A 26,395-nucleotide genomic window follows, 5' to 3' on the forward strand; every position below is an offset into this window, starting at 1 on the left:
TTTTGGGGGGTGGGGGGGTGTAAGAATACGATATAGATCTCTTTGACATTTTACTTTAATGTTGTTTCTTAGGGTCCTACATTTCATGATTATTAGGTTTTAATAATCTCCCTCTTGGCTATTTTTGTTACAAGATTAAATGCTGAATACCATTTAGCTAAAATCTAGGACAATTGAATTTACTGTATTTGTAATTTTGTAATCTACATATAATAATACTCATTAACACACAATGCACAAAATTTATATAAAAAAATTCTGTTACTATTAACTTAAAATACTATATAACATTACTAAATTTCAGGCTCTATGTAGATAAAAAGTTAAATATAATATCAAAATGTCTGTTAAAGTACCCATTTTAGACTGCTGTTGCTCATTTGAAACATTTACATCCACACAAACACAGAAGAAAGAAATCTATAAGAAGGCAATGCTTTCTTTGAATAGAAATGAGTTTTCAGAAATTGTTCTTAACGTTGCTGTTGTAGATAAAGGTGCTAATACAATACGGTTCTAAATTAAGTATAATAAGCGACAAAGTTTCAATTAAACCAGTGAATCATTTTGATTTCTTATAACACTTACCTAGTGTTTTGACAAAAATACTGTAACGACTGAAAGAGTTGAAAAACACTAGGTACATATGAACAGGTATTTACATTGACGCCACCTTTACAATCTAATTTGAAATATTAACACCAGTTAAACTTAATATTAAAACTAGGGTTGGCAATCCGCCCAATTTTTAGACCCAGAATCCGAATCCATAAAATTGCGGATTCTTGTTAATTTTTGTGACTTTACTTTTGTAGCACTCAAAAATAAATTTTAAAATGTGGCAGACGAAAACCAAGGGTATTTTATTGTCTCTTAGCTACAAGTAAAATGGTGGGTAGCATCCAAAGTTTTTTTGTGTTTTATTTTCATAGTAGCTTTTCACGCTTATTTTAGGTTAGGTTAGGTTAAATAAGGGTTAGAAAATAGCCGCTGTATACACAGCTACTGTAGGGGTTAGATTTATTTATTTATAAAAAGACACAAAATTCGGCGGATTGTCAACCTAATAAATATAAATCAACAATTTGACAACGACTCACTTATTTTAGCCTAACTATGTTTTGTAGGCATACAGACTTAGGAGATAATACAATCAGGAAGATAAATAAATGTTTATGCCTTTTGGCAGCTCCAGATTCGTTGAAATTTTATGATTGTCCTTTCAATCCTTAATATCTTCTCCATTTTAAGATATTTGATTTACTAAAACGCAAATATTTCTTTAAAATCAAGTAAACAAATATTACCTACTGCATTCAAAATAAACTAAAAGAAGTTAACTACTACCCTTAAACCATCTTTCTTTTGTTTTGTAAAATCATAGATATTGTATTAACAAAAACAAATGAAAAAAGGTGTAAAGAAAACCAGAAACATATTGCTCCAAGATGGCGACCTTACAATACACAGAAAGTTTGTTAAAGAAGGAAAGTTGACCATGGACTTTAAGGAATCCAAGGTCAAGTTGATGATTTCCAACGCGCCCAGAAATGAGCTGACTATATTTGTCAAGACTCTGGCTGCTAAAATGGCTGGAAATAAGGTTTGTAGTTGAAATATTTTCCCAGATTTTTTTCGAGAACAACTAATAAAATTGTCTTGTCCGTTAGGTACAGTTTTTCTTTTCATTTTTTGAAGTAGAAACCAAAACAACCTTCAAAAAATGATACAACTTGGAAGAATGTAAAACTGTTGTGTTCTTTTTCTACTTTTCTAATTCTAACCATTGCTATTTTCAGGACAAACCTAAGCTTACAACACGTGCCAAGTTGTTATCTGAAAAGGGTAACTCTATCGAAGAGATCAGCCCAGTCACCTCTAGGAATGTTCATTTTATTTTGGATTTTTTAATTATTTTTTATGGTAGTTTTAGATTTTCCTCGATCAAAAATATTATTATATTTTGTTCATGTTGCAAAATTGTGTAGGTAGGTATTAGGTCTAGGTAATATTTCTGGAGAAAAATAAATTGCCTAAAATAGTTATTGCTTGATGAGATACCTATTCTCTCTGAATAGAAATCAAATGGCTAAAATAGTTGTTTCTTGATGAGATATCTCTATCCCCTGTAGATGCAACAGTAAAGTGAACCTAATATTGTCATGTAGGGATATAAAAAAGATGCAGATGTCTGAGGCTGGAGGCCAGGGGTTGCTGAAGGCCAGAGGATACACGCCAAAGGTTGATTCGCCGCTGGCTTCAAGGCCTGGCTCATTGAAAAGAAAAAGGTTAGGTAGAGTTTCAATTTTCAATTTACAGAAAATGACAAAGCAGTTGTTATTATGGAGTAGAAAAATGACCTAAAACCATACTCGGGCTTTAATTTAGATTTAGAGAACTCCTATCGGTCCAGGGAAATTTGTAGGTTTTAACTTGTTTAGATTAAACAAAGAGAACTTTGGAACTCCTGGAAGAAAGTGGGAGGATAATACACCAAAACGCCAGTTACTCAAAGCAAGAAGGGCTTTACAGGTTAGTCTAAATATTTTGGCGTTGTCCCTCAACGCTTTTAGTCGAGCACAGAAACCCCTCCACTCTTATTTTGAGATAAATTAAAATAAGGAAGGATAGGGGATATTTTTTCGTTTCTATTTATCTACTTTAGGTTATACTTAAAGTTTGGGTACTGCTGGCATAGGTCCCCAGTCCCACCCACTGGGATTATAAATATATAGAATAATACACGGCACTGTTGTTGAAAAGAGACTATCCAAGGATAAACACACAGCTCAATTGAATTGTAGGAATATTTTTCGATTAAATCACATCTAATCCTTGTCAACCTGCACAAAATTAACCATATTTCATATAGTTATTTATAATAAAATCAGATACATATTTTAAAAAGTATAGGTTATTTTATAAAGATACATAGAAAAAAAATACTTTCCCCCATATTTTCAAACTATTTTAAAAATAAGAAGGTTTCAGTGCTCGTTTTTCTTTTTATGGGAAAGCTCTAATGTTTCCTTTCCCTTTTATATATTTATGTACCTACCTAATCTTTATTTGGAAAGCAATGCAAAATTGTACAATATTTGTGACAAACATTTTTACCTACCTAAGGTATATTAGGTATTTTATTTAGGAAGAAAAGGCTAAAATGATGACACGAGAACAAAAATATGTTCTGGATATGGTTAGAGGAGGCAGAAATGTTTTCTTTACAGGAATATACTTGCAATTTTAATGTTCTTAAAAGAACGATTATCCTTATCTAAAAGTAACAGGATGTCTGTATGTTAAGCGAATGATTTCGCTAACCTCTGAACCGATATGATTCTCCTTTACGGTAGAGATTCCTATAGTTTCAGACAAGGTTTATAACTATTTTTGGGGAGGATACCTTCATCCTTCCAAGAGAAATGATAACTGAATATTTCGGTTTTTGGGTAAGTAACTAATGTGATTTAAAACTTGGGCGGGCGGACATGTAATGCAAGTATTAACTTAATGGTAGGAGGCGCTGGTACTGGGAAAAGTTTTCTCATCAACAAAATTATTGGTGTCCTACCACCAGAGCACACTTTTATCACGGCTAGTACAGGTTTGTGTACATTATTATTTTTTCTGTATCTTTAAAAAGAAATTTGACCGCGGATACGTGTATATTTTTTTTAAAATCTCATGTGTTATTTTCAATTGTATACCTACCTAGGTGTGGATTGTGGAATTTAACCTAAGGTACATTTGTATTTGTTATTAAACCAACCAATCATAATTCATTAAAGTAACAAAAGTTGTTTAGCCAACGATTAAGAAAACGTTCTTATAAAACTTTGGGCACTAGTTTACTAAACAGCCCATTGTCTCCTCTCGCTCTTCTATCATTGTCCCTTCCCTGCAGAAAATGTGATATAGCAATGAAAAGGTGATTTTGCAATACAGTTAAAACTAAACCAGCATGTGTTATTTTTTTGTATTTAAAGTCTTTTTCAGTTATAAGATATATATATTAAATTAAGTCTAATATAATTAAAGAGATAAAGAATTTTAGTAATTTAAATATAATTTTTTTCAATTACATGTTTGTATAAAGTTTTTTTTACAGTTGCTTTGTTTAAACATCAAAGGGAGATAAAAATGGGCGGACTTAGGATGAGCAATATTTTATGAGCATTAATTATTTGACCATTTATGACCTCGCCTTACAACACTTTTTCAACAGCGCAGCTATTTAGTAGTAAGTGTATGTCTGTACATCTATAATTATGACATTCCGTTGCTTGACTGAAATGTTTTACAAAAATCTATTTCACCGAGGCCGTGGGTTTAATCAAATAAATCTAATAAATATAAAATAATTTCAATTGTAATGAAATTTTTCTTTTTAGATTCATACTTACAATACTTGTTTATTACAAGAGAAAAAAATTTTGCTTTAATGTTGCTGCACTACTTACATATGATATTGTCCTTGTCTTTAAATCAGTGCAGCGATTCATCTGGGGACATATTCGGGAAAAATAGGGGAATGCAGGGAATATTAATTCAAAGAGGACTATCCACGAACAAGAGCAGGTGATTCTAAGTACCTTCCAGCATTGATCCTGAGTATTTTCTTTCAGAATATAATAGGTCACTATCAATAATTAATATATTGACGAGAAAATTTATGTTTCACCACTTCAAGTTGAAGAAAAGTAAAAAAATGTCCACCATTTTTCGTTAAAGTTCTATCAAACGTTTTGTTGAGTTCGGGGTGTCTTTAATTGTCCATGTTGTCAAATGATAAAAATTAAAAAAAGTCAAAAGCACATTTAATATATCTCATATGTATGTTTAAATTAATGCTAATATGGATTAATTTAAAATCTATATAACACGAATATTCGCATATGTATCCTCAAATATCCATTTCATTAAAAGAATTAGCTTCATAAAAGTTTTCAAAATCAATTAAAATACCTAAAAAAACATGGTGAAACATAAATTTTCTCTACAATATATTAATAATATATGTTGACCTATTATATTCTGAAAGAAAATACTTAGGATCAATGCTGGAAGGTACTTAGAATCATGTGCTCTCGTACGTGGATAGTCCTCTTTAAATGGAGGTGTTGTCACCCCTCTACAAACCCCTACTACAGGCATTTTCATTTTCTTTTTAAGTTTTAAAAAGAAAAAAAAATATTTTTTTGGGGGGTGGGTAGATACCCTCCACAAAATTAGTTGAAACCTTCCCTGGACACATATGAAGCTTCACTGTAAATGAGAACCATATCGGTTTAGCGGTTAGTGAGATCCATCGCTACAGACAAAAAAAGCGTATTACTTTACATAATAGGATAAATTCTAGCGTTTGTCGTATCTATTGTTTGTCGCCTTTAGAAAAAATCTAGTGTTTGTCATATTCTAGCGTTTGTCGCATTCTAGTGTTTGTCGTATCTAGCGTATGTCGTGTCTAGGGTTTGTCTGTCTACTGTTTGTCTGTCTAGCGTTTGTCGCATCTACTGTTTGACGTATCTAGGGTTTGACGTAGTACCAATTTCGGTACTACGTCAAACCCTAGATACGTCAAACAGTAGATGCGACAAACGCTAGACAGACAAACAGTAGATACGTCAAACGCTAGACAGACAAACGATAGATACGTCAAACACTAGACTACGACAAACAGTAGAATTTGCCATTTCGCGACAAACAGTAGAATTTGTAAAGTGCGACAAACACTAGAAGCGACATACGCTAGAATATAAACTTTAAAAATATTTATAAATTTTTTCGTTCATTAATACTAAATTTATATTTCTATTAATACAGGGATCTAACTGGATAAGATAATTGCCGTAAAAATCTATGTACATCCCCTGTAGCAAAAATTAGTGGTTGAAACGTTTGAACACTCAACTTATTAAACCAACCAATCATAATTCATTAAAGTAACAAAAGTTGTTTAGCCAACGATTAAGAAAACGTTCTTATAAAACTTTGGGCACTAGTTTACTAAACAGCCCATTGTCTCCTCTCGCTCTTCTATCATTGTCCCTTCCCTGCAGAAAATGTGATATAGCAATGAAAAGGTGATTTTGCAATACAGTTAAAACTAAACCAGCATGTGTTATTTTTTTGTATTTAAAGTCTTTTTCAGTTATAAGATATATATATTAAATTAAGTCTAATATAATTAAAGAGATAAAGAATTTTAGTAATTTAAATATAATTTTTTTCAATTACATGTTTGTATAAAGTTTTTTTTACAGTTGCTTTGTTTAAACATCAAAGGGAGATAAAAATGGGCGGACTTAGGATGAGCAATATTTTATGAGCATTAATTATTTGACCATTTATGACCTCGCCTTACAACACTTTTTCAACAGCGCAGCTATTTAGTAGTAAGTGTATGTCTGTACATCTATAATTATGACATTCCGTTGCTTGACTGAAATGTTTTACAAAAATCTATTTCACCGAGGCCGTGGGTTTAATCAAATAAATCTAATAAATATAAAATAATTTCAATTGTAATGAAATTTTTCTTTTTAGATTCATACTTACAATACTTGTTTATTACAAGAGAAAAAAATTTTGCTTTAATGTTGCTGCACTACTTACATATGATATTGTCCTTGTCTTTAAATCAGTGCAGCGATTCATCTGGGGACATATTCGGGAAAAATAGGGGAATGCAGGGAATATTAATTCAAATTTAAATGGAGGTGTTGTCACCCCTCTACAAACCCCTACTACAGGCATTTTCATTTTCTTTTTAAGTTTTAAAAAGAAAAAAAAATATTTTTTTGGGGGGTGGGTAGATACCCTCCACAAAATTAGTTGAAACCTTCCCTGGACACATATGAAGCTTCACTGTAAATGAGAACCATATCGGTTTAGCGGTTAGTGAGATCCATCGCTACAGACAAAAAAAGCGTATTACTTTACATAATAGGATAAATTCTAGCGTTTGTCGTATCTATTGTTTGTCGCCTTAAGAAAAAATCTAGTGTTTGTCATATTCTAGCGTTTGTCGCATTCTAGTGTTTGTCGTATCTAGCGTATGTCGTGTCTAGGGTTTGTCTGTCTACTGTTTGTCTGTCTAGCGTTTGTCGCATCTACTGTTTGACGTATCTAGGGTTTGACGTAGTACCAATTTCGGTACTACGTCAAACCCTAGATACGTCAAACAGTAGATGCGACAAACGCTAGACAGACAAACAGTAGATACGTCAAACGCTAGACAGACAAACGATAGATACGTCAAACACTAGACTACGACAAACAGTAGAATTTGCCATTTCGCGACAAACAGTAGAATTTGTAAAGTGCGACAAACACTAGAAGCGACATACGCTAGAATATAAACTTTAAAAATATTTATAAATTTTTTCGTTCATTAATACTAAATTTATATTTCTATTAATACAGGGATCTAACTGGATAAGATAATTGCCGTAAAAATCTATGTACATCCCCTGTAGCAAAAATTAGTGGTTGAAACGTTTGAACACTCAACTTATTAAACCAACCAATCATAATTCATTAAAGTAACAAAAGTTGTTTAGCCAACGATTAAGAAAACGTTCTTATAAAACTTTGGGCACTAGTTTACTAAACAGCCCATTGTCTCCTCTCGCTCTTCTATCATTGTCCCTTCCCTGCAGAAAATGTGATATAGCAATGAAAAGGTGATTTTGCAATACAGTTAAAACTAAACCAGCATGTGTTATTTTTTTGTATTTAAAGTCTTTTTCAGTTATAAGATATATATATTAAATTAAGTCTAATATAATTAAAGAGATAAAGAATTTTAGTAATTTAAATATAATTTTTTTCAATTACATGTTTGTATAAAGTTTTTTTTACAGTTGCTTTGTTTAAACATCAAAGGGAGATAAAAATGGGCGGACTTAGGATGAGCAATATTTTATGAGCATTAATTATTTGACCATTTATGACCTCGCCTTACAACACTTTTTCAACAGCGCAGCTATTTAGTAGTAAGTGTATGTCTGTACATCTATAATTATGACATTCCGTTGCTTGACTGAAATGTTTTACAAAAATCTATTTCACCGAGGCCGTGGGTTTAATCAAATAAATCTAATAAATATAAAATAATTTCAATTGTAATGAAATTTTTCTTTTTAGATTCATACTTACAATACTTGTTTATTACAAGAGAAAAAAATTTTGCTTTAATGTTGCTGCACTACTTACATATGATATTGTCCTTGTCTTTAAATCAGTGCAGCGATTCATCTGGGGACATATTCGGGAAAAATAGGGGAATGCAGGGAATATTAATTCAAATTTAAATGGAGGTGTTGTCACCCCTCTACAAACCCCTACTACAGGCATTTTCATTTTCTTTTTAAGTTTTAAAAAGAAAAAAAAATATTTTTTTGGGGGGTGGGTAGATACCCTCCACAAAATTAGTTGAAACCTTCCCTGGACACATATGAAGCTTCACTGTAAATGAGAACCATATCGGTTTAGCGGTTAGTGAGATCCATCGCTACAGACAAAAAAAGCGTATTACTTTACATAATAGGATAAATTCTAGCGTTTGTCGTATCTATTGTTTGTCGCCTTTAGAAAAAATCTAGTGTTTGTCATATTCTAGCGTTTGTCGCATTCTAGTGTTTGTCGTATCTAGCGTATGTCGTGTCTAGGGTTTGTCTGTCTACTGTTTGTCTGTCTAGCGTTTGTCGCATCTACTGTTTGACGTATCTAGGGTTTGACGTAGTACCAATTTCGGTACTACGTCAAACCCTAGATACGTCAAACAGTAGATGCGACAAACGCTAGACAGACAAACAGTAGATACGTCAAACGCTAGACAGACAAACGATAGATACGTCAAACACTAGACTACGACAAACAGTAGAATTTGCCATTTCGCGACAAACAGTAGAATTTGTAAAGTGCGACAAACACTAGAAGCGACATACGCTAGAATATAAACTTTAAAAATATTTATAAATTTTTTCGTTCATTAATACTAAATTTATATTTCTATTAATACAGGGATCTAACTGGATAAGATAATTGCCGTAAAAATCTATGTACATCCCCTGTAGCAAAAATTAGTGGTTGAAACGTTTGAACACTCAACTTATTAAACCAACCAATCATAATTCATTAAAGTAACAAAAGTTGTTTAGCCAACGATTAAGAAAACGTTCTTATAAAACTTTGGGCACTAGTTTACTAAACAGCCCATTGTCTCCTCTCGCTCTTCTATCATTGTCCCTTCCCTGCAGAAAATGTGATATAGCAATGAAAAGGTGATTTTGCAATACAGTTAAAACTAAACCAGCATGTGTTATTTTTTTGTATTTAAAGGAAGCCTGCAATAAATACCACGCTTTAACTGCTGAAAGACTGCCACAAGTAGACCAAATACCCCAAATTTGAAGCCTTTAGCTTCTATAACAAAAAAGTTCTAGGCATTTTAAAATGACATTTTTTGTACATAAAAATTTTGAAAGAATTGCAATGCTCATGTTGAAAACTTTGAAATTAAACTACGTGGCCTATAAACAAACTTATAAGCTTATTTTTGTCATAAATTTAGGTTTCCAGTAACTAATTATATTTTTACAATAGAAATACCACTTTTTATAGTCAAAATCATTAAAAAAAATTAAGTTCTACTTGCGTTGTACCGAATGTACTGTAGCCAATCAGAAGGCTGAATCAGCTTAACAACCAATCACAGCTAAGCTTGTATTAGTTTACCCCTTTGTTTCCGCTATGATTTTCGTTTTAAAATGCTATCTAAATTGATTTTTTTTCATAGATTTTGACTATAAAATGTGGTGTTTTTATTGTAAAAATGTAATCAGTTACAGGCAATCTAAGTTTCTGACAAAGATAAGGTTATAATTTTGTGTCTAGGCGACGTAATTTAATATTGTTTTTTCTTTTATGAGCATTGGAAATCTTTCAAAAATTCCATTGTACATAAAATGCTATTTTGAAATGCCTAGAACTTTTTTGTTATTGAAGCTGAAGGCTTTAAATTTGGGGTACTAGGTCTTCTTGTGGCAGTCTTTTAGCAGTTAAAGCGTGTTATTTCTTGCAGGCGTCCTTTAAAGTCTTTTTCAGTTATAAGATATATATATTAAATTAAGTCTAATATAATTAAAGAGATAAAGAATTTTAGTAATTTAAATATAATTTTTTTCAATTACATGTTTGTATAAAGTTTTTTTTACAGTTGCTTTGTTTAAACATCAAAGGGAGATAAAAATGGGCGGACTTAGGATGAGCAATATTTTATGAGCATTAATTATTTGACCATTTATGACCTCGCCTTACAACACTTTTTCAACAGCGCAGCTATTTAGTAGTAAGTGTATGTCTGTACATCTATAATTATGACATTCCGTTGCTTGACTGAAATGTTTTACAAAAATCTATTTCACCGAGGCCGTGGGTTTAATCAAATAAATCTAATAAATATAAAATAATTTCAATTGTAATGAAATTTTTCTTTTTAGATTCATACTTACAATACTTGTTTATTACAAGAGAAAAAAATTTTGCTTTAATGTTGCTGCACTACTTACATATGATATTGTCCTTGTCTTTAAATCAGTGCAGCGATTCATCTGGGGACATATTCGGGAAAAATAGGGGAATGCAGGGAATATTAATTCAAATTTAAATGGAGGTGTTGTCACCCCTCTACAAACCCCTACTACAGGCATTTTCATTTTCTTTTTAAGTTTTAAAAAGAAAAAAAAATATTTTTTTGGGGGGTGGGTAGATACCCTCCACAAAATTAGTTGAAACCTTCCCTGGACACATATGAAGCTTCACTGTAAATGAGAACCATATCGGTTTAGCGGTTAGTGAGATCCATCGCTACAGACAAAAAAAGCGTATTACTTTACATAATAGGATAAATTCTAGCGTTTGTCGTATCTATTGTTTGTCGCCTTTAGAAAAAATCTAGTGTTTGTCATATTCTAGCGTTTGTCGCATTCTAGTGTTTGTCGTATCTAGCGTATGTCGTGTCTAGGGTTTGTCTGTCTACTGTTTGTCTGTCTAGCGTTTGTCGCATCTACTGTTTGACGTATCTAGGGTTTGACGTAGTACCAATTTCGGTACTACGTCAAACCCTAGATACGTCAAACAGTAGATGCGACAAACGCTAGACAGACAAACAGTAGATACGTCAAACGCTAGACAGACAAACGATAGATACGTCAAACACTAGACTACGACAAACAGTAGAATTTGCCATTTCGCGACAAACAGTAGAATTTGTAAAGTGCGACAAACACTAGAAGCGACATACGCTAGAATATAAACTTTAAAAATATTTATAAATTTTTTCGTTCATTAATACTAAATTTATATTTCTATTAATACAGGGATCTAACTGGATAAGATAATTGCCGTAAAAATCTATGTACATCCCCTGTAGCAAAAATTAGTGGTTGAAACGTTTGAACACTCAACTTATTAAACCAACCAATCATAATTCATTAAAGTAACAAAAGTTGTTTAGCCAACGATTAAGAAAACGTTCTTATAAAACTTTGGGCACTAGTTTACTAAACAGCCCATTGTCTCCTCTCGCTCTTCTATCATTGTCCCTTCCCTGCAGAAAATGTGATATAGCAATGAAAAGGTGATTTTGCAATACAGTTAAAACTAAACCAGCATGTGTTATTTTTTTGTATTTAAAGTCTTTTTCAGTTATAAGATATATATATTAAATTAAGTCTAATATAATTAAAGAGATAAAGAATTTTAGTAATTTAAATATAATTTTTTTCAATTACATGTTTGTATAAAGTTTTTTTTACAGTTGCTTTGTTTAAACATCAAAGGGAGATAAAAATGGGCGGACTTAGGATGAGCAATATTTTATGAGCATTAATTATTTGACCATTTATGACCTCGCCTTACAACACTTTTTCAACAGCGCAGCTATTTAGTAGTAAGTGTATGTCTGTACATCTATAATTATGACATTCCGTTGCTTGACTGAAATGTTTTACAAAAATCTATTTCACCGAGGCCGTGGGTTTAATCAAATAAATCTAATAAATATAAAATAATTTCAATTGTAATGAAATTTTTCTTTTTAGATTCATACTTACAATACTTGTTTATTACAAGAGAAAAAAATTTTGCTTTAATGTTGCTGCACTACTTACATATGATATTGTCCTTGTCTTTAAATCAGTGCAGCGATTCATCTGGGGACATATTCGGGAAAAATAGGGGAATGCAGGGAATATTAATTCAAATTTTAAATGGAGGTGTTGTCACCCCTCTACAAACCCCTACTACAGGCATTTTCATTTTCTTTTTAAGTTTTAAAAAGAAAAAAAAATATTTTTTTGGGGGGTGGGTAGATACCCTCCACAAAATTAGTTGAAACCTTCCCTGGACACATATGAAGCTTCACTGTAAATGAGAACCATATCGGTTTAGCGGTTAGTGAGATCCATCGCTACAGACAAAAAAAGCGTATTACTTTACATAATAGGATAAATTCTAGCGTTTGTCGTATCTATTGTTTGTCGCCTTTAGAAAAAATCTAGTGTTTGTCATATTCTAGCGTTTGTCGCATTCTAGTGTTTGTCGTATCTAGCGTATGTCGTGTCTAGGGTTTGTCTGTCTACTGTTTGTCTGTCTAGCGTTTGTCGCATCTACTGTTTGACGTATCTAGGGTTTGACGTAGTACCGTCAATTTCAAGTTTATAAGCTACTCCCCCATGCCTACAAGGAGATTGAATGTGTTATAAGATTAACCCTAAATCAATAGACATACTATATAATATTTAGATTACGCTTCTGACCCGATTTTTCGTCAAATCTTAAAAGGAGACGATATATTATTGTTTACTTTCGACTCAAGCTGAGGTGGATTCTTTAAAAAATAGACTCGCTACTCGATGGTGAGGCAAAATTATTTTTGTGAAAAATCATCCAAAAGCTTAAAAATTAAAACAAAATCATATGTTTATACCCCTTTTATGATTTTATTTAATTTTTGTAGATTTTTTATGCGATTTTTGAGGAATTTTCACAAAAAATAATTTTGCCCCACCAGCTAATTTTTTTTAAAGAATCCACCTCTGTTTGAAGCTTTCTCATTTATGACGAAATTTTTGAGCAAGTAAGTTTGATTCAGTAAAGCTTTGTACTAATATTGTTTACAGCTGACTTATATCTATTTATGAAATGAAAAAAAGCATGCGTTTGTAATGAAATGTGTACACAATTTTAACCTATGAGATTTAATGTAGGTACCGATGGGATTCTCCTATTGGCTTAATCAGACATTACCTCTCTTGTCTTACTACCTTTATTCCTAAATCTTACAAAACCTAACCTTCCCTCCCTCAAATTTGAATTATTTTAGAATTAAGGGGAGATTCAGTGCTAAATAGGCACTATGAGTGAATACACTATTTACCTAATGTTCCTTTACTTTTTTATGTTCTTAGGTGTAGCCGCTTTTCAAATTGGAGGAACTACCCTGCACACGTTTGCTGGAATAGGCCACGGCACTGCCCCCACCGCCAAGTGTGTGGAACTAGCCGCGAGAAAAACCGTCAGCGCACAGTGGAGGAAATGTAAACATCTTATCATTGATGAAATATCTATGATTGATGGAAATTATTTCAAAAAGCTGGAAGCCGTTGCAAGAGCAATCAAGGGAAGTGATAAGCCTTTCGGCGGTATCCAACTCATTTTAACCGGCGATTTTCTGCAGCTGCCGCCGGTCACCAAGGGGGATGAGGAGAGAAGGTTTGCTTTTGAGACTAGTGCATGGCAGAGATGTGTTCAGGTTGATACTTTTAATTAATATTTTTTTAGAGAGTGTGGGGAAGGGGGGGATTTTCACCATCTTTACTATTTTACATGTGATTAAATTGTAGAAGAAAGAGTAATCCCTTACTATTTCCCCTTACTCCATTAAAAAAAAACTTTAGATAGACATAAAACACCAACATAAGTTATGTTCATAATTAGTAAAGCAATAACAAGAAAAATCTTTTTGGTGATAAATAAATACCTATTTAATTGAAGTATTTAAAAAAGATAAGATATGACATTATTATTTAAACAAATCTATTTCAGCTAAGTATATAAGTTTATATGTAGAAATCTTACTTTAACGAATTTTGTTATTGTTATTAAGAAAGAAAATATACTATATAGGTGAACATTGAGTTAACCGAGGTGAAGAGACAATCAGATGAAAACTTGGTGTCAATATTGAACAAGCTGAGGCTGGGACAGTGTGGAGATATGGAGACACAAATATTAGCAGGAACATGTTTGTTGATATTATTATAAAATAATTATGTGAATAAGATAACTAGGACATTAGAAGCCATATTTAACGCATCAATTACAAACTACGAAGTCTTATGCAATAAAAAATACCTAACTAATAAAGATTAATAATGTAGAAAACTTTATGGCAATATTAGCAAAGTTTAGCCAAATTATCTAAGGCATTGTGCGTAGTTCAGTGTATATGAATTGAATTGGTTAACATTATTGATATATTAATACTTGGATGTTGCACCAGATTTAAAAGTAAGCTCGCAGCTGGCTAAAATAACGATTCTACCTATCCACCCCCTTTACCCAACTTCCTCCCCTCCTTCTAAACGACAGACCAATGAATGAGGTCCATATTAGCAAGCTAAATTCATCCAGAAACAAGGTAATGACAAGGATTTACACTAGTTAATGATAGTTATACACAGGGCGACCACTGCATACTATATATACTATTTATACTATATAGGATGAATTTGGATACTATATCATACTATATGACCAAAATTTACTATATATACTATATATTATTACCTTTACTTGACCAAAATTTACTATATATACTATATAATATTTCATTTATATAACAAAAAACGAATATTGTCAGTTTTGTGACAACGTCTCTTAACCCTTTACAGTCGGGCCCCTTGCCGCACCTTTGTCGGTCGGGGGGGGGGGGGGGGGGGGCGTTCAACGCCCCCCCTTATTATCTCAGTTTCTGTTAGAGCTAGAGGGCTAAATTTGTTAGTGCAAGTCCCCTGTTTGATAATGAATATCCGACCTTGTATAAGTCTAAGTCAATTTTCGCTTCCTTCACCCTTTTATTTAACAACCTTTGTTTTTAGGTCTTTTTTTACCTAAAAATTTCAAACGGCTGTTATTTTTGAAGCTAGAAGAACAATTTTTTTCCAGAAAATGTTTATCTTTATGTAAATTTTACATTAGAAATATCAAAATATAAATTTCAGCGGCCTCAGCTGTACTTGGCAGCTGTCAGCCGCCGCAGTCGGCGGTCGGCAGGAAAACGGCGTACTTTATGAAATCTTAATACGCTATGTAGACATGTCAGAAAAGCTTAAGTTTAAAATTTGAAGTCTCTTAGTCAAAAATTGCGGCAACAGGAGCCTTTTAAAGATTTCTGGAGACCTGCAGGATCATACCTGGAACCTGAAAGTTACTTAAACACCTGTATAATTGTATTTCATATAAGGATGTACTACTAGAGGATATTTTAGTATTTTGGTATGATACAATCTTTAATTAATAAATAGCATCTATAAAGATGCTTATGTTGTTTAATAAACCTCCTTAAATTTAAAATTTTTATTTTATGCGTGTACAGAGTCCACCTGGAGGCCTGCAGCTCCTAAACCTGAAGGCCAATTTTATTTTTTCCTCCTTATATATAAAGAACCTCCAAATATAAGCTTATTTTGTTTAACTAATATACCATTAACTGTTCAATTGAGGGAAGTTTGATTTTTTACCTGTCCAGAGTCTGCAGGACCAGAACTTAGAGGTCGATTTTAATTTTTTTCTTCAGTTATGTTATGTTAATCCAAAAAGATGAATATTCTTTTTTATATGTTGACCTCTAACTCTTCAAATAAGAAATTTGAATTTTTTACCTGTCCAGAGTGGACATGAAGGCCTACAGGACCAGAACTTGGAGGCTGATTTAAATTTTTTCTTTAGAAATGTTAATAGCATTAAAAAAGATGCATATTTTGTTTTATTAGTTGGCCTCTAACTCTTCAAATAAAAAAATATCTAACCTGTCCAGAGTGGACCTGGAGGAATAAAAGACCAGAACTTAGAGACCTATTTTAATTTTTTTTCCTTTATGTTAATAACATCCAAAAAGATGCATATTTTGTTTTATAAGTTGATCTCTAACTCTTCAAACAGAAATTTGAATTATTTATTTGTCCAGAAACCACCTTCCAGATAGCCTGCAGCGCCTGAACCTAAGACCTTTCCAAAAAATAATTAAATATATGTGAAATGCTAATTAAAAGTAAACTTTTATCCTAAATAACCTATAGTCTCACATTAATACCTAGCCTAATAATCACAGAGTAATCCCCTTATATGTGAAATTGCTTTGATAACAGATATGCTTTGAATTGATGATGTATATACTATGTATTACTTAATAATTCTAAGTCCGATAATATATCATACTATATGAGTTTTAAAAAATATACTATATATACTATATGGATTAAAAAAATATACTATAAAAATACTATATTTTTTTTGTTTTGGAGTGGTCGCCCTGTATACAAAAGCTTGCTTCTTAAAACTTTGTATATACTAGAGATAAGACAACAGATAATAAATAAACGCCCCTCTCATCCAAAGTCCTATTTATCGCCATAAATAACAAATATATGTTATGATACAGAAACGAAGAAGAACAATTTCAAAGACCTGGGAATCTTGCCAACCAAGCTGTGCACCCACTCTGATGATGTTAATATGATCAATACTAAGGAGCTTCATAAATGTCAGGGAGAAGAAAAGGTGAATTTATTCATGAAACAGAACATTAGGTGCTTCTTTCAAAGTGGTTGTCGAGCATTGACTACCCCCCTCCCTATAACCATTAGAAATAAATTCAAAATAAGGGTGGATAGTAGTTTTTTTCTTCTTATACTCTGCGGACTCGGAGCCTTTATCTATTATAACCTAACATATTCTGAGCTAATATATGGGGAGAGGGGTTTCTGTGTTAGACTAGTCACTTTGAGGGAAACCACATAATATTAGGAGGGAAGTCTGATAAACAATTAATGTTTATCTGCTTCTATACTGTTATTGAGAAAGACCATACCTACATACCATTTAAGAGACAATTCTATAATGTAAAACGTTGGTGTTAACAAAACTATACGAATGAAGAAACGCTATGTTTTTAAAATTGTACACGTTTAAAATCTTACAGCAAAGTTTAAAATGCATTGGACGATTTTAACATTTTTAAATATTAATTTAGGTGTACCGAGCTCAAGATTCAGATTCGAATATGACAAGATTTCTAAATACTTGTACACCTGTGGATGATATTCTCAGGCTTAGAGTTGGGGCACAGGTGATTATTTTTATATAATAGTAACAGGATGTCTGTCTGTATTTGTGTCTCTCTGAAAACAGCCTTTTCGATATGATTCTGCTTTACAGAAAAGATTCTTGCAGGTCTATGGAAGGTTTATGACTATTTTTGGGGAGGATATCTCCTTCCGCCCAAGAGAAATCGCGCCTAGAAAAATATGACTCCCCCCTAAAAAAAACTTTTTTTTTATAAAACTATAATTGAAGTGCCCAACCCCAACCCCCCCTTACTCCCAAGTACCCCAAGAGGCCTATAGTTGTACTAGTTCAAAATCAACAAAGTGCCAAGTATACATACCTACCTTTCAAGTTTGCGTGTATCTTTCATTTAGGTAATATTATATTCTATTTACAGAGTATTTACTCTATCCCAGAGACACCGAATATTTTATTTTGGCGTTTAAAAAATATTTTTTAAGGTTATGTTGCTGAAAAATCTAAATGTTCAGCGTGGACTTGTGAACGGTGCTAGAGGCGCTGTAGAAAGCTTCAGTCAAGAAGGCTTTCCCATTGTTAGGTAATTGGATCTTAATGGACGACAGATTGATATTTATCTACAATGATGATAAACAAAATTATCTCTTCTTACCAAAAGTTTTTAAGCCTAATAATGAGAGATCGTGTTTTTAACAATAATTTTTCAGTCTATTGTAAACTCCCTCCTTTGATTAAAATTTTTGCTCTTGTATTCCGAGATCTCTACATTAGAGCACCAAACCCTAAGTCAAGTCTGCAAAAATATTTTTCTATAAAATTCTTATTTAGATTTATCAGCGGCCGTAAGGAGGAAGTAAAGCTGGAGAAATGGCAGGTGAAATCTGGAGTGGGTACAACTCTAGTCAGGACACAGTTACCTCTTAAGTTAGCATGGGCTTTCTCCATTCATAAGTCTCAAGGCATGACTCTTGACTGTGTTGAGGTGAGGACATTGAATTTGTGTATTGAGGCTTAAATTAACCTCTAACCCTTTCTTACAATCTTTACCCAAAAAGTAGTCAGGATATAATATTTACCCCTGTAGTTGGCATGGGCTTTCTCAATTCACAAGTCTCAAGGCATGACTCTGGATTGTGTTGAGGTAAGAACAACCTACAACCTCCTCAACCCTCCCCTCCCTCAATTATTATAGTCAATCAAAGATATTTTTAGAAATAAGTATACCTAAGGAAGATAATACTTCAGTTTATCTGCAAACCCTATTATTATCCCATTTATTATATAATAGAATATTTACCAAAGAATTTAGGGGTGGAGCCAACGATGGGGATTTTTGTAAGATTTATAGAGATTTTTGCTCAGATGCATAAGATTTAAAAGTTTTTAATAGTTATTAAACATTAATCAAAACTAGACGTTTTTTTTAGATAATTATGGCTTTCTGTTTGGTTAATTTATTATTTGTCACACTTTCTATATTATTCACTAGCGTCTACGCCCCCTAGAGGCCTCTAGGGGCACTTGAGGAGCAGAGAGTCGAATTTAATAACCCAATTTCTTATTTTAGATTTTAAAAGGAAAAGTAAAAAAATTTGGGTTGGGGGGGCGAAATTTTTTTTTCTTTCGGGGGGGCAGTTTTCGTTTTTTTTTTGGGGGGGGGTGTCCCCCCCCCTCCCCCAAGAAAATAGTTATAAACCTTCCCGGGACCTATGAGAAGCTTCCCTGTTAAGGAGAACCCGATCGGTTTAGCGGTTAGCGAGATCCTCCGGTATAGACACACAAACATACAGACAGCCTGTTACTTTGGTATATTATTCATATATTTGTCTATTAATATACATTAATTTTAGGTATCATTATCTCGTGTATTTGAATGTGGTCAAGCCTATGTAGCCCTGAGTCGAGCTAAGTCACTGGAATCTCTAAGAATTCTGGATTTCAAGCCTGGTTGTGTCAGGAATGTAGAGATAACTTTGTTGTTTTGTCTTATTATTTTTACTTTGTCAGTAATTTTTACTCTTTTACTTACAAGTAGGTACCTATGCACATTTTATTCTCACATATAACCCATTAACACAGCGCACTATCAAAATTCTTTCACATCTTTCATTTTTTTTTTACCTCACCCATAATTTTTCGAGTTTTCCCCCCTACCTAAATTTTTTTTATCCCTCCCGCCCCCTTTAGCAGGGAATCCCATGCAGAATGTACACCCCTACAAAAATGCCTTTTTATCATTGCTGCGTTTCTTAATATGCAAATTTATCCTTTTTTTGTTTGCTTTTTTTAAAATTTCACATAGTTAACTCTAATAAATGAAAACAGGGCTGACGCAAAGGTTATTAAATTCTACCAGAATCTCAAATGTGAAGCTCTACCCGGACAAGAGAGAAATGTAGAATAGATTCACATTTACATATAATTATCCTTTTATCTTCATTCAAATTATAGAAATGTTTATGAAAAACTTATTGTTGAAAACTCAACTGCAATATTGATAGAACGGGGGGAAAGAGGAAAGTTACGCTTAAGTTATGCAACACACACTCCCTTATTCCCCCCACAAATTTAATCCGTAAAGGCTCGTATTTGTGAGGAGAAATTAATTTAGATTAATTTAGGCAAAACTTCCTCCACGTGTTAAGAACTACTTTTTTTTATGTTCTGTAACTTTGTATGAATTTAGTTGTATTGTTTACCATTGACTGTTGCTTAATTATTGTTTTTTTTACTTCGTAATCATTGTATTGTATTGTGATTTTTATAAAGTACCTGATTGACAATCTTTGCTTACCTATTCTATGATCTAAATATTTAAAATATTTGATGTACCTGAAATTTTTTTTATATAGAAAATGTATTTTTTTTAGCAAATCAACAAATTGGATAATATTTTACAATGATTGTTTTGGTGTAAAAAGTTGACTTATGTTAGCTTATTTATTTTTCATTAGGATAATTGATTAAGATATGTAACGAACAATTGCAGATTTTCTTTTCTTTAAAATCAAAATGTCCAACAATATTAATGATCCCCGCCGTCCTGACCGTATTCAGCGGTACGTGGCGCCGACGGCGGTTGTAAATGCCAGCGGCGAACGTAAAGACGTTCCCGGAGAGGTACGTTTTGTTTCTAGTAGCGAAGCTACTCTATAACTTAATTTGACTTTTTGTACGTACAACTTAGTTTTCAAATATTTTCATCATTTATGGTACATCTTAAAGGGAATCATGTAATAACGAGAGCAAGTGATCTTTGTACCTTAGAAAACTTTTTTTTTTATATTTCTCCAGAGTATTTCCAAGAGATTTCTTTACGCGATCTTTAGTTTGTCCATTGCAGAACATTTATTACAGGACCTGACCCCCGACTACATGAACGTGTTGGGGATGATCTTCTCTATGTGCGCCCTGATGCTGAGGATCAAGTGGTGCTCCTGGGTGGCCGTCTTCTGCTCCTGTGTATCATTTGCAAATACTAAATACACGGATGACACTAAGCAGGCGTGTTCACAGTTTCATTTCATTTTCTATGCATTTTTAGAAAAATTATTTCCATTATTTAAAATATTTTTTTTTCTTGTAATTTATATCGCCCTTAGAAGTGAATCTACTCTTTAGATAGGCTATGTTAATACGCTTGAGACATTTATTAAAACTAAAAAAACAAATCCTTTCATTAAAGTTCTTATAAGAAAATATATTGAAATGAATTGCTCGCAAAGGGGTTAACTATTATAATTAACTGAAAGAAGGGGAATGATAATTTTTCCTTATAATGAAGATTGGGTATTTGTTTGCCAAAAAAAAACAATTTAAAAATATCCAAGAAAAAAAAATCTTCTAAATTAATTTAAAGAATACCTAGACAATAAAACTGTACACCTTACCCAGATCATGTCGAGCTTTATGTTGAGCATCTCAGCTGTGGTCATGTCCTATCTGCAGAACCCCTCGCCCATGCCTCTACCCTTCTCTTCCTAGAACTAACTAATGAATCAGCAATGTTTTGTACAAGATTGGTCTTCTAATAAAACACGATCCCAGAAATTTTGTACCATTTTTAAATAGTAAATTAATTGTGTTTTTGTCTTGATTTTAATTTCAGTTGTTAAAATTTACATTTAGGGAAAAATGGTTACTCTCAACTAACTGATTATTTTATTGTGTTGTTAAATTATTGATTTTGTTGTAATTGTGTTTTAGGAATTTTTGATTTAGGGAATAATAAATTGATCTCTTTGTATTATTACAGTTTACATTATTATGTACTCTTCGCATTTAGAGCAAAATAATGTATACTCTTTGCATTGAAGACTAAGTTACGTAATAATAGTGTAAACTTTTGTATTACAGATAATTAAAATGGCAGACACAGATCATCAGATGCCAAGTTTAAAGAAACCAATAAGACCTTTCTTTAACCCATCTTCACCCCCAGATGAGGAGCATTCAAATGATGCCCTGTTAACCTTGGCTATGTTTAGCTTTGTTATGTTCACATTGCCTATTGGAATATTTTATTTTGGTTAGAATTATTAATATGATTTTTATCTTAAATGTTTCTAAAGAAATTTTAAAAAAGCTTTTTTTTTACTTTAGAAGTCCAGTTCATAGGAATAAGATATCTAAACATATTTTATTTATTTTTTGAGACTCACTATTATTTTGTGAATATACCTAGCTATTCTTCTTTTAAAACTATTTTAAGAAATATAAATATATTTTAGTTCGAGATTATTTAATAACCAACCAATATGATGAAATCTACACAATTGTTGGTCCTGTATTAGCAGCTATGATCACTGTTAATATAATCATTGTTATTTATGTGTATAGAGCTTATCAGGTAAGGTTATTATTAGTTCTGCAACCACAAATACGTCATTAAATATCGTCTCATAATTGACTGTCACAGTTTTTCTATACTTTTTAGTTGTTGCAATACTAACAAGATTGCCTGCCTTATTTCATAAAAATTTAAGTTATATAAATTGAATGGGTGCTTTCTCTCAAAGTTCTTAGCACCTAGCAAGCACAGAAACCTCCCCTCCTCTTATTTAAAAAAAAATAAGCCAAATTTCTGCGCGCCCGCGGGGCTATAACCGTGCATAAGCCAATAACTACGGGGCTACACTTCACTAAAATATAACCTAATCCAACCTGACCTAAAGTATAAAAACAAGCAGAAATTAAATTACCCCGTCCCCTATTTTTTTCCTATGATTTTAGATAAGTAGGCCGAGGTTTTCTGTGCTCGCCTAGGCATCACTTTAAGAGAAACCGCCAATCTATTATTTATTTTAGATTGAGAAGAGAGAAAGCAATGGCGGAAAACAAAAGACACAATAACGTCAATAATCCAAAACTAAATTTTGCAATGCATTTGTATACTAATTGTTATTGAAAGGGATAGTTCCACGATGGGGATTTATTTTAATGTTAATGATTTTTTTACATTAGTACATCAATGTTCCATTTACAGGAATTATTATGTTTTACTTTGTAATAATAAAAAAATGCAACATGAGGTAAACCTGAACCTGAAGTTTCTTTCGATTTTCATTTTACAAATGTTATACCTATACCTTTCGTTAAGCTACCCTTTTATAATTTAATTAATATAAAACTATGATAATTTATGAACATTTTAAATTAATTTCTGTGCTTGTACCTGATTTTTGTAAGTTGTATTTATTTTGAATTTTGCTTCTTAAAATTAAGGGATTAGACACTAAAAGAGATAACATAAAGTTTAGGTATACTTTATTCGATCTCTCAAATATGATTGTTTAATCGTATATGGTATCCTAAAAAGGTTCCAAATATGTGTTTACGATATCATATGTAAAGTAACGTACCCCACCTCTGGTAATCAATAATTGTTTTGACTAACATATATTTTCCTATTATAACAAAAGGCTATTCACATATTTTTGATTTAAGAATTGTAATATATTTTGCATAGGTAGCTATTAAAGTATTGTGATATGATTTCAGAATTATGCAATGGCATGGGGCGTAACAAATTTCAAAAATCATTTTTAACTCGTCTGCTAGATTCTGTTCCTGGCAAACAAACTTTTGGAGTTTACAGGTTTTTTATTTAGTAGATTTATTACCTAGTTATAATTAACTATTTCAGTGAATTGCCTCCTAACGTCTTACTAAGCTAAAATAAAGTTATTCAAGAACGTCTCGGCTTTTTGTTTAGGGTAGTGTAAAAATTTAATTACCCTAAAGGGTGGGAGACGGGGGTAAATAAAATTTGGTAAAAAGAAGTATGCCAAATAGTTCACGTCATTTTTAGCCCCCTCCCCCCCCCCCCACGTCTTCCTCTTTGACGGTCTGAGGTCCATTTAATTACATCGTCCGCCAACTTTAATTCTAAAATTACTGAGTCAAATGGTTATTTTTCGAATATTACAGATTTGTACATTTTTTAGATTTCTGCCATTTTTCTTTGTATTTGGCGGTGCCCTCGAGTTTTCTATGATCAACTGGACAGGAAATAGTTTTTACATTTTTCAATTTTACCCCAAAAAAACTAAGATTATTAGGTATAAGTTCAGCGGAAGCAAACCCGATTCTTTTTATATGGAGTAATGGTAGAAAAAAAAACATTTCATATTTTTGAAGAAAAACATTTAACAAAAAATGGCGTTGAATGTTTTTCTTATTAGCAATAGAAATGTAAACATTTTTTTTGCTCATATTAGGTGTATTTTGAATAAAAACTATTAATAATAGTCGGTGAAACAAACTTCTACAAGACTTACAAGAAACGTCAACGTAAGTTGTTTCTGATTTACATATTAACCCTGCGACCGTGGCTCAACATGTAGCGCATCAGCTCGTCGTCGGGAAGGTGATAGGTTCGAATCTCGGTCCGACACCGCGTCATAACTAAAGACGTTAAAAATTGTTCCCACTGCTACTATGTCAGATGCGCGACGTAAATAGTTAGAGTGGGGGGAATGCCTTGGCCCAAAACAGGCGCAACTCGTTACCATGCACAGTTGGGACTTCTCAGACAAAGGTCGTGCATCTCAGAGAGTTGGTTGTCTGATGGGTGAATGGACGCTTTACACTGCAATCATAAGCGGAGTATGATTCAAGGTGCGTGGAGAAGAGGTCTAGTACCCGAGCGACACCTAGCCCCCTAGAGTCTTATCATTCTTATCTTTTCTGATTTACATAAATAATTTTCAATCAAAAAAATTTACCTAAATATTTACTATACTCATATTTTTTACAAAGAGGAGGTAGGTTGTGCTAAAATTCCGTAAAGGTGTGAGTTTTAAGACTTAAAAACAGTAGTAGAACGCTAATATTCAATAAATACAAATATATAAAATAAAATTTGTCTATGGTTCTATTCAATACGGAATACACATATTTAGTGAATATTATCGTTCTACTTTAAGCCTTAGAACTCACACTTTTACGGAATTTTAGCACTTTCTACCTCCCCCTTTTTTCATAAAATGTATTTCCCTAAATCGAATGACTTTGACACACAATTTTAAGAGGTTTTTTTGTAAAAAAAAAAAATTCCTTAAGCGTTCAAGTAAGATTCATTTTAGTTCAAAATCTGCAAGAACTGCAAGAGTCTGTAGAATCTCAGGCGAACTCAAAATAATCAGTAAATCTACACCTCAATTATCCAGAAGCCTGTCTATCTGTACACAGTACACATGCCTGCAGGTCAGTATTGTTCAGGGATAGGTTAATAGTTGGTAATATTTCCTTCCTGTTTGGGAACATTAAATGGCAAAAAAAACATTCTCACACAGAATAACAATTTTTAAACCGATGGTGAAACTGTAATAAATTTTGAATCTTTCGTTAACTCTTGGAAAACTGTTACCCCACCTTTTCCCCCACTCCTGAAAATAAACTTATTTCTAACGCCGGTCGCTCTTTTTTCCTAACCTAACTTAGGATTGCGTGAGATTTTTGTCGGCTGCGCTACTGTCTATGGCAGCTGGTTCACAAACTGTTCACATATTAATGATATATTATTTTTTTCATATTTGGGAGTTTCTGTTTTCACCTACGTGAGATTTTTGTCGGCTGCGCTACTGTCTATGGCAGCTGGTTCACAAACTATTCACATACCTATTTATGATATATTGTTTTTATATATATTTCTACGTGAGATTTTTGTCGGCTGCGCTACTGTCTTTAGCAGCTGGTTCACAAACTATTCATATGTTAATGTTATATGATTTTTATTTAGGGGTTTCTGTTTTCACCTACGTGAGATTTTTATCAGCTTCGCTACTGTCTATGGCAGCTGGTTCACAAACTGTTCATCTATACTACAGACCGCTTGAGGAATAGATTATTTAGATTAATGATATTTAAATAGTTAGGTTAAGATACATGTCCCTTTTGTTTTATATTTCTTTCTTCTGCCCTTAACATTGTGTTCTTTTTAAAAGCGAAGCTTTTCTATAATTAGGGTCGGTCCGTCCGTCCGAGATAGATAGCTTTTATTCGTTAATTTAGGCAGGTTAGAATTGACCTATCGATTTCAAACTTTGCATGATGATTCCTGTAGTAGTTAGGTACGAGTTAGAAAGCGTAGCAACTCTATAATCATTACCAGAATGTCCGTACGTCCATTTTAAACATGTTGATTTTTCTACTTTTTTAAAAACAAATTTTTATGTGATCTAATTTTCCGTTTGATCTGATTTTTTGTATATTGATTCCTGAGACAACAAAGAACAATAGTATAAACGAAGCAACTCTATAAGTCCTAAAAATGTAAGTATGTCCATAAACATTATCCTGTATCAAGCAGTGTTTCAACAAATTTACTTACAATTTTGCTTCGACTCATTCGATTCTTTTATATTCTGATTATTCAGTTTCAGACACTTTACAAATGTTAATGTCCGTTTGTCCTTCCGTTTCAGTGCTTCGCTTTTATGGATGTTGTCATCCTTGTTATAAAAAGAAATGCTAAAAACTTGTTTAACCTCATTAAAATATTAAATGAAAACAAGAA

The 26,395-nt window shown here is 32.5% G+C and overlaps 3 protein-coding genes across 4 annotated transcripts; all 3 read left to right on the forward strand.

Moving 5' to 3' along the window:
• The first annotated feature begins 23 nt into the window (after positions 1-23).
• On the forward strand, positions 24-20,366 carry Pif1 (Pif1 DNA helicase). Its single transcript, XM_080170064.1, has 15 exons — positions 24-497; positions 1,416-1,603; positions 1,800-1,879; positions 2,166-2,288; positions 2,442-2,532; positions 3,149-3,228; positions 3,519-3,607; positions 13,479-13,822; positions 14,197-14,305; positions 16,730-16,851; positions 17,324-17,419; positions 17,859-17,956; positions 18,205-18,358; positions 19,227-19,330; positions 19,699-20,366. Exons 1-15 carry the CDS (start codon positions 341-343, stop codon positions 19,778-19,780), a joined length of 1,917 nt encoding a protein of 638 aa, XP_080026190.1. The 5' UTR covers positions 24-340; the 3' UTR covers positions 19,781-20,366.
• On the forward strand, positions 20,329-21,733 carry LOC145326702 (PAT complex subunit Asterix). The gene is made up of 3 exons (XM_080170069.1): positions 20,329-20,496; positions 20,734-20,880; positions 21,271-21,733. Exons 1-3 carry the CDS (start codon positions 20,389-20,391, stop codon positions 21,358-21,360), a joined length of 345 nt encoding a protein of 114 aa, XP_080026195.1. The 5' UTR covers positions 20,329-20,388; the 3' UTR covers positions 21,361-21,733.
• Positions 21,694-25,719, forward strand: LOC145326703 (uncharacterized). Of its 2 annotated transcripts, XR_013881935.1 has the most exons (7): positions 21,729-21,904; positions 22,107-22,225; positions 22,684-23,473; positions 23,823-23,882; positions 24,125-24,168; positions 24,963-25,083; positions 25,619-25,719. XR_013881935.1 is itself a non-coding variant. In XM_080170070.1 (3 exons), the coding sequence occupies exons 1-3, from the start codon at positions 21,742-21,744 to the stop codon at positions 22,726-22,728; spliced, it is 327 nt and encodes a 108-aa protein (XP_080026196.1). In that variant the 5' UTR covers positions 21,694-21,741; the 3' UTR covers positions 22,729-23,378. The 2 variants fall into 2 exon arrangements, 1 of the variants encoding a protein (XP_080026196.1); XM_080170070.1 differs by lacking the exons at positions 23,823-23,882; positions 24,125-24,168; positions 24,963-25,083; positions 25,619-25,719 and having other exon boundaries at positions 21,694-21,904; positions 22,684-23,378.
• The last annotated feature ends 676 nt before the right edge of the window (positions 25,720-26,395 follow it).

Source organism: Acartia tonsa, chromosome 8 (assembly GCF_053477335.1).
Source record: "Acartia tonsa isolate MP-2025a chromosome 8, ASM5347733v1, whole genome shotgun sequence".
NCBI classification, from domain to species: domain Eukaryota; kingdom Metazoa; phylum Arthropoda; class Copepoda; order Calanoida; family Acartiidae; genus Acartia; species Acartia tonsa.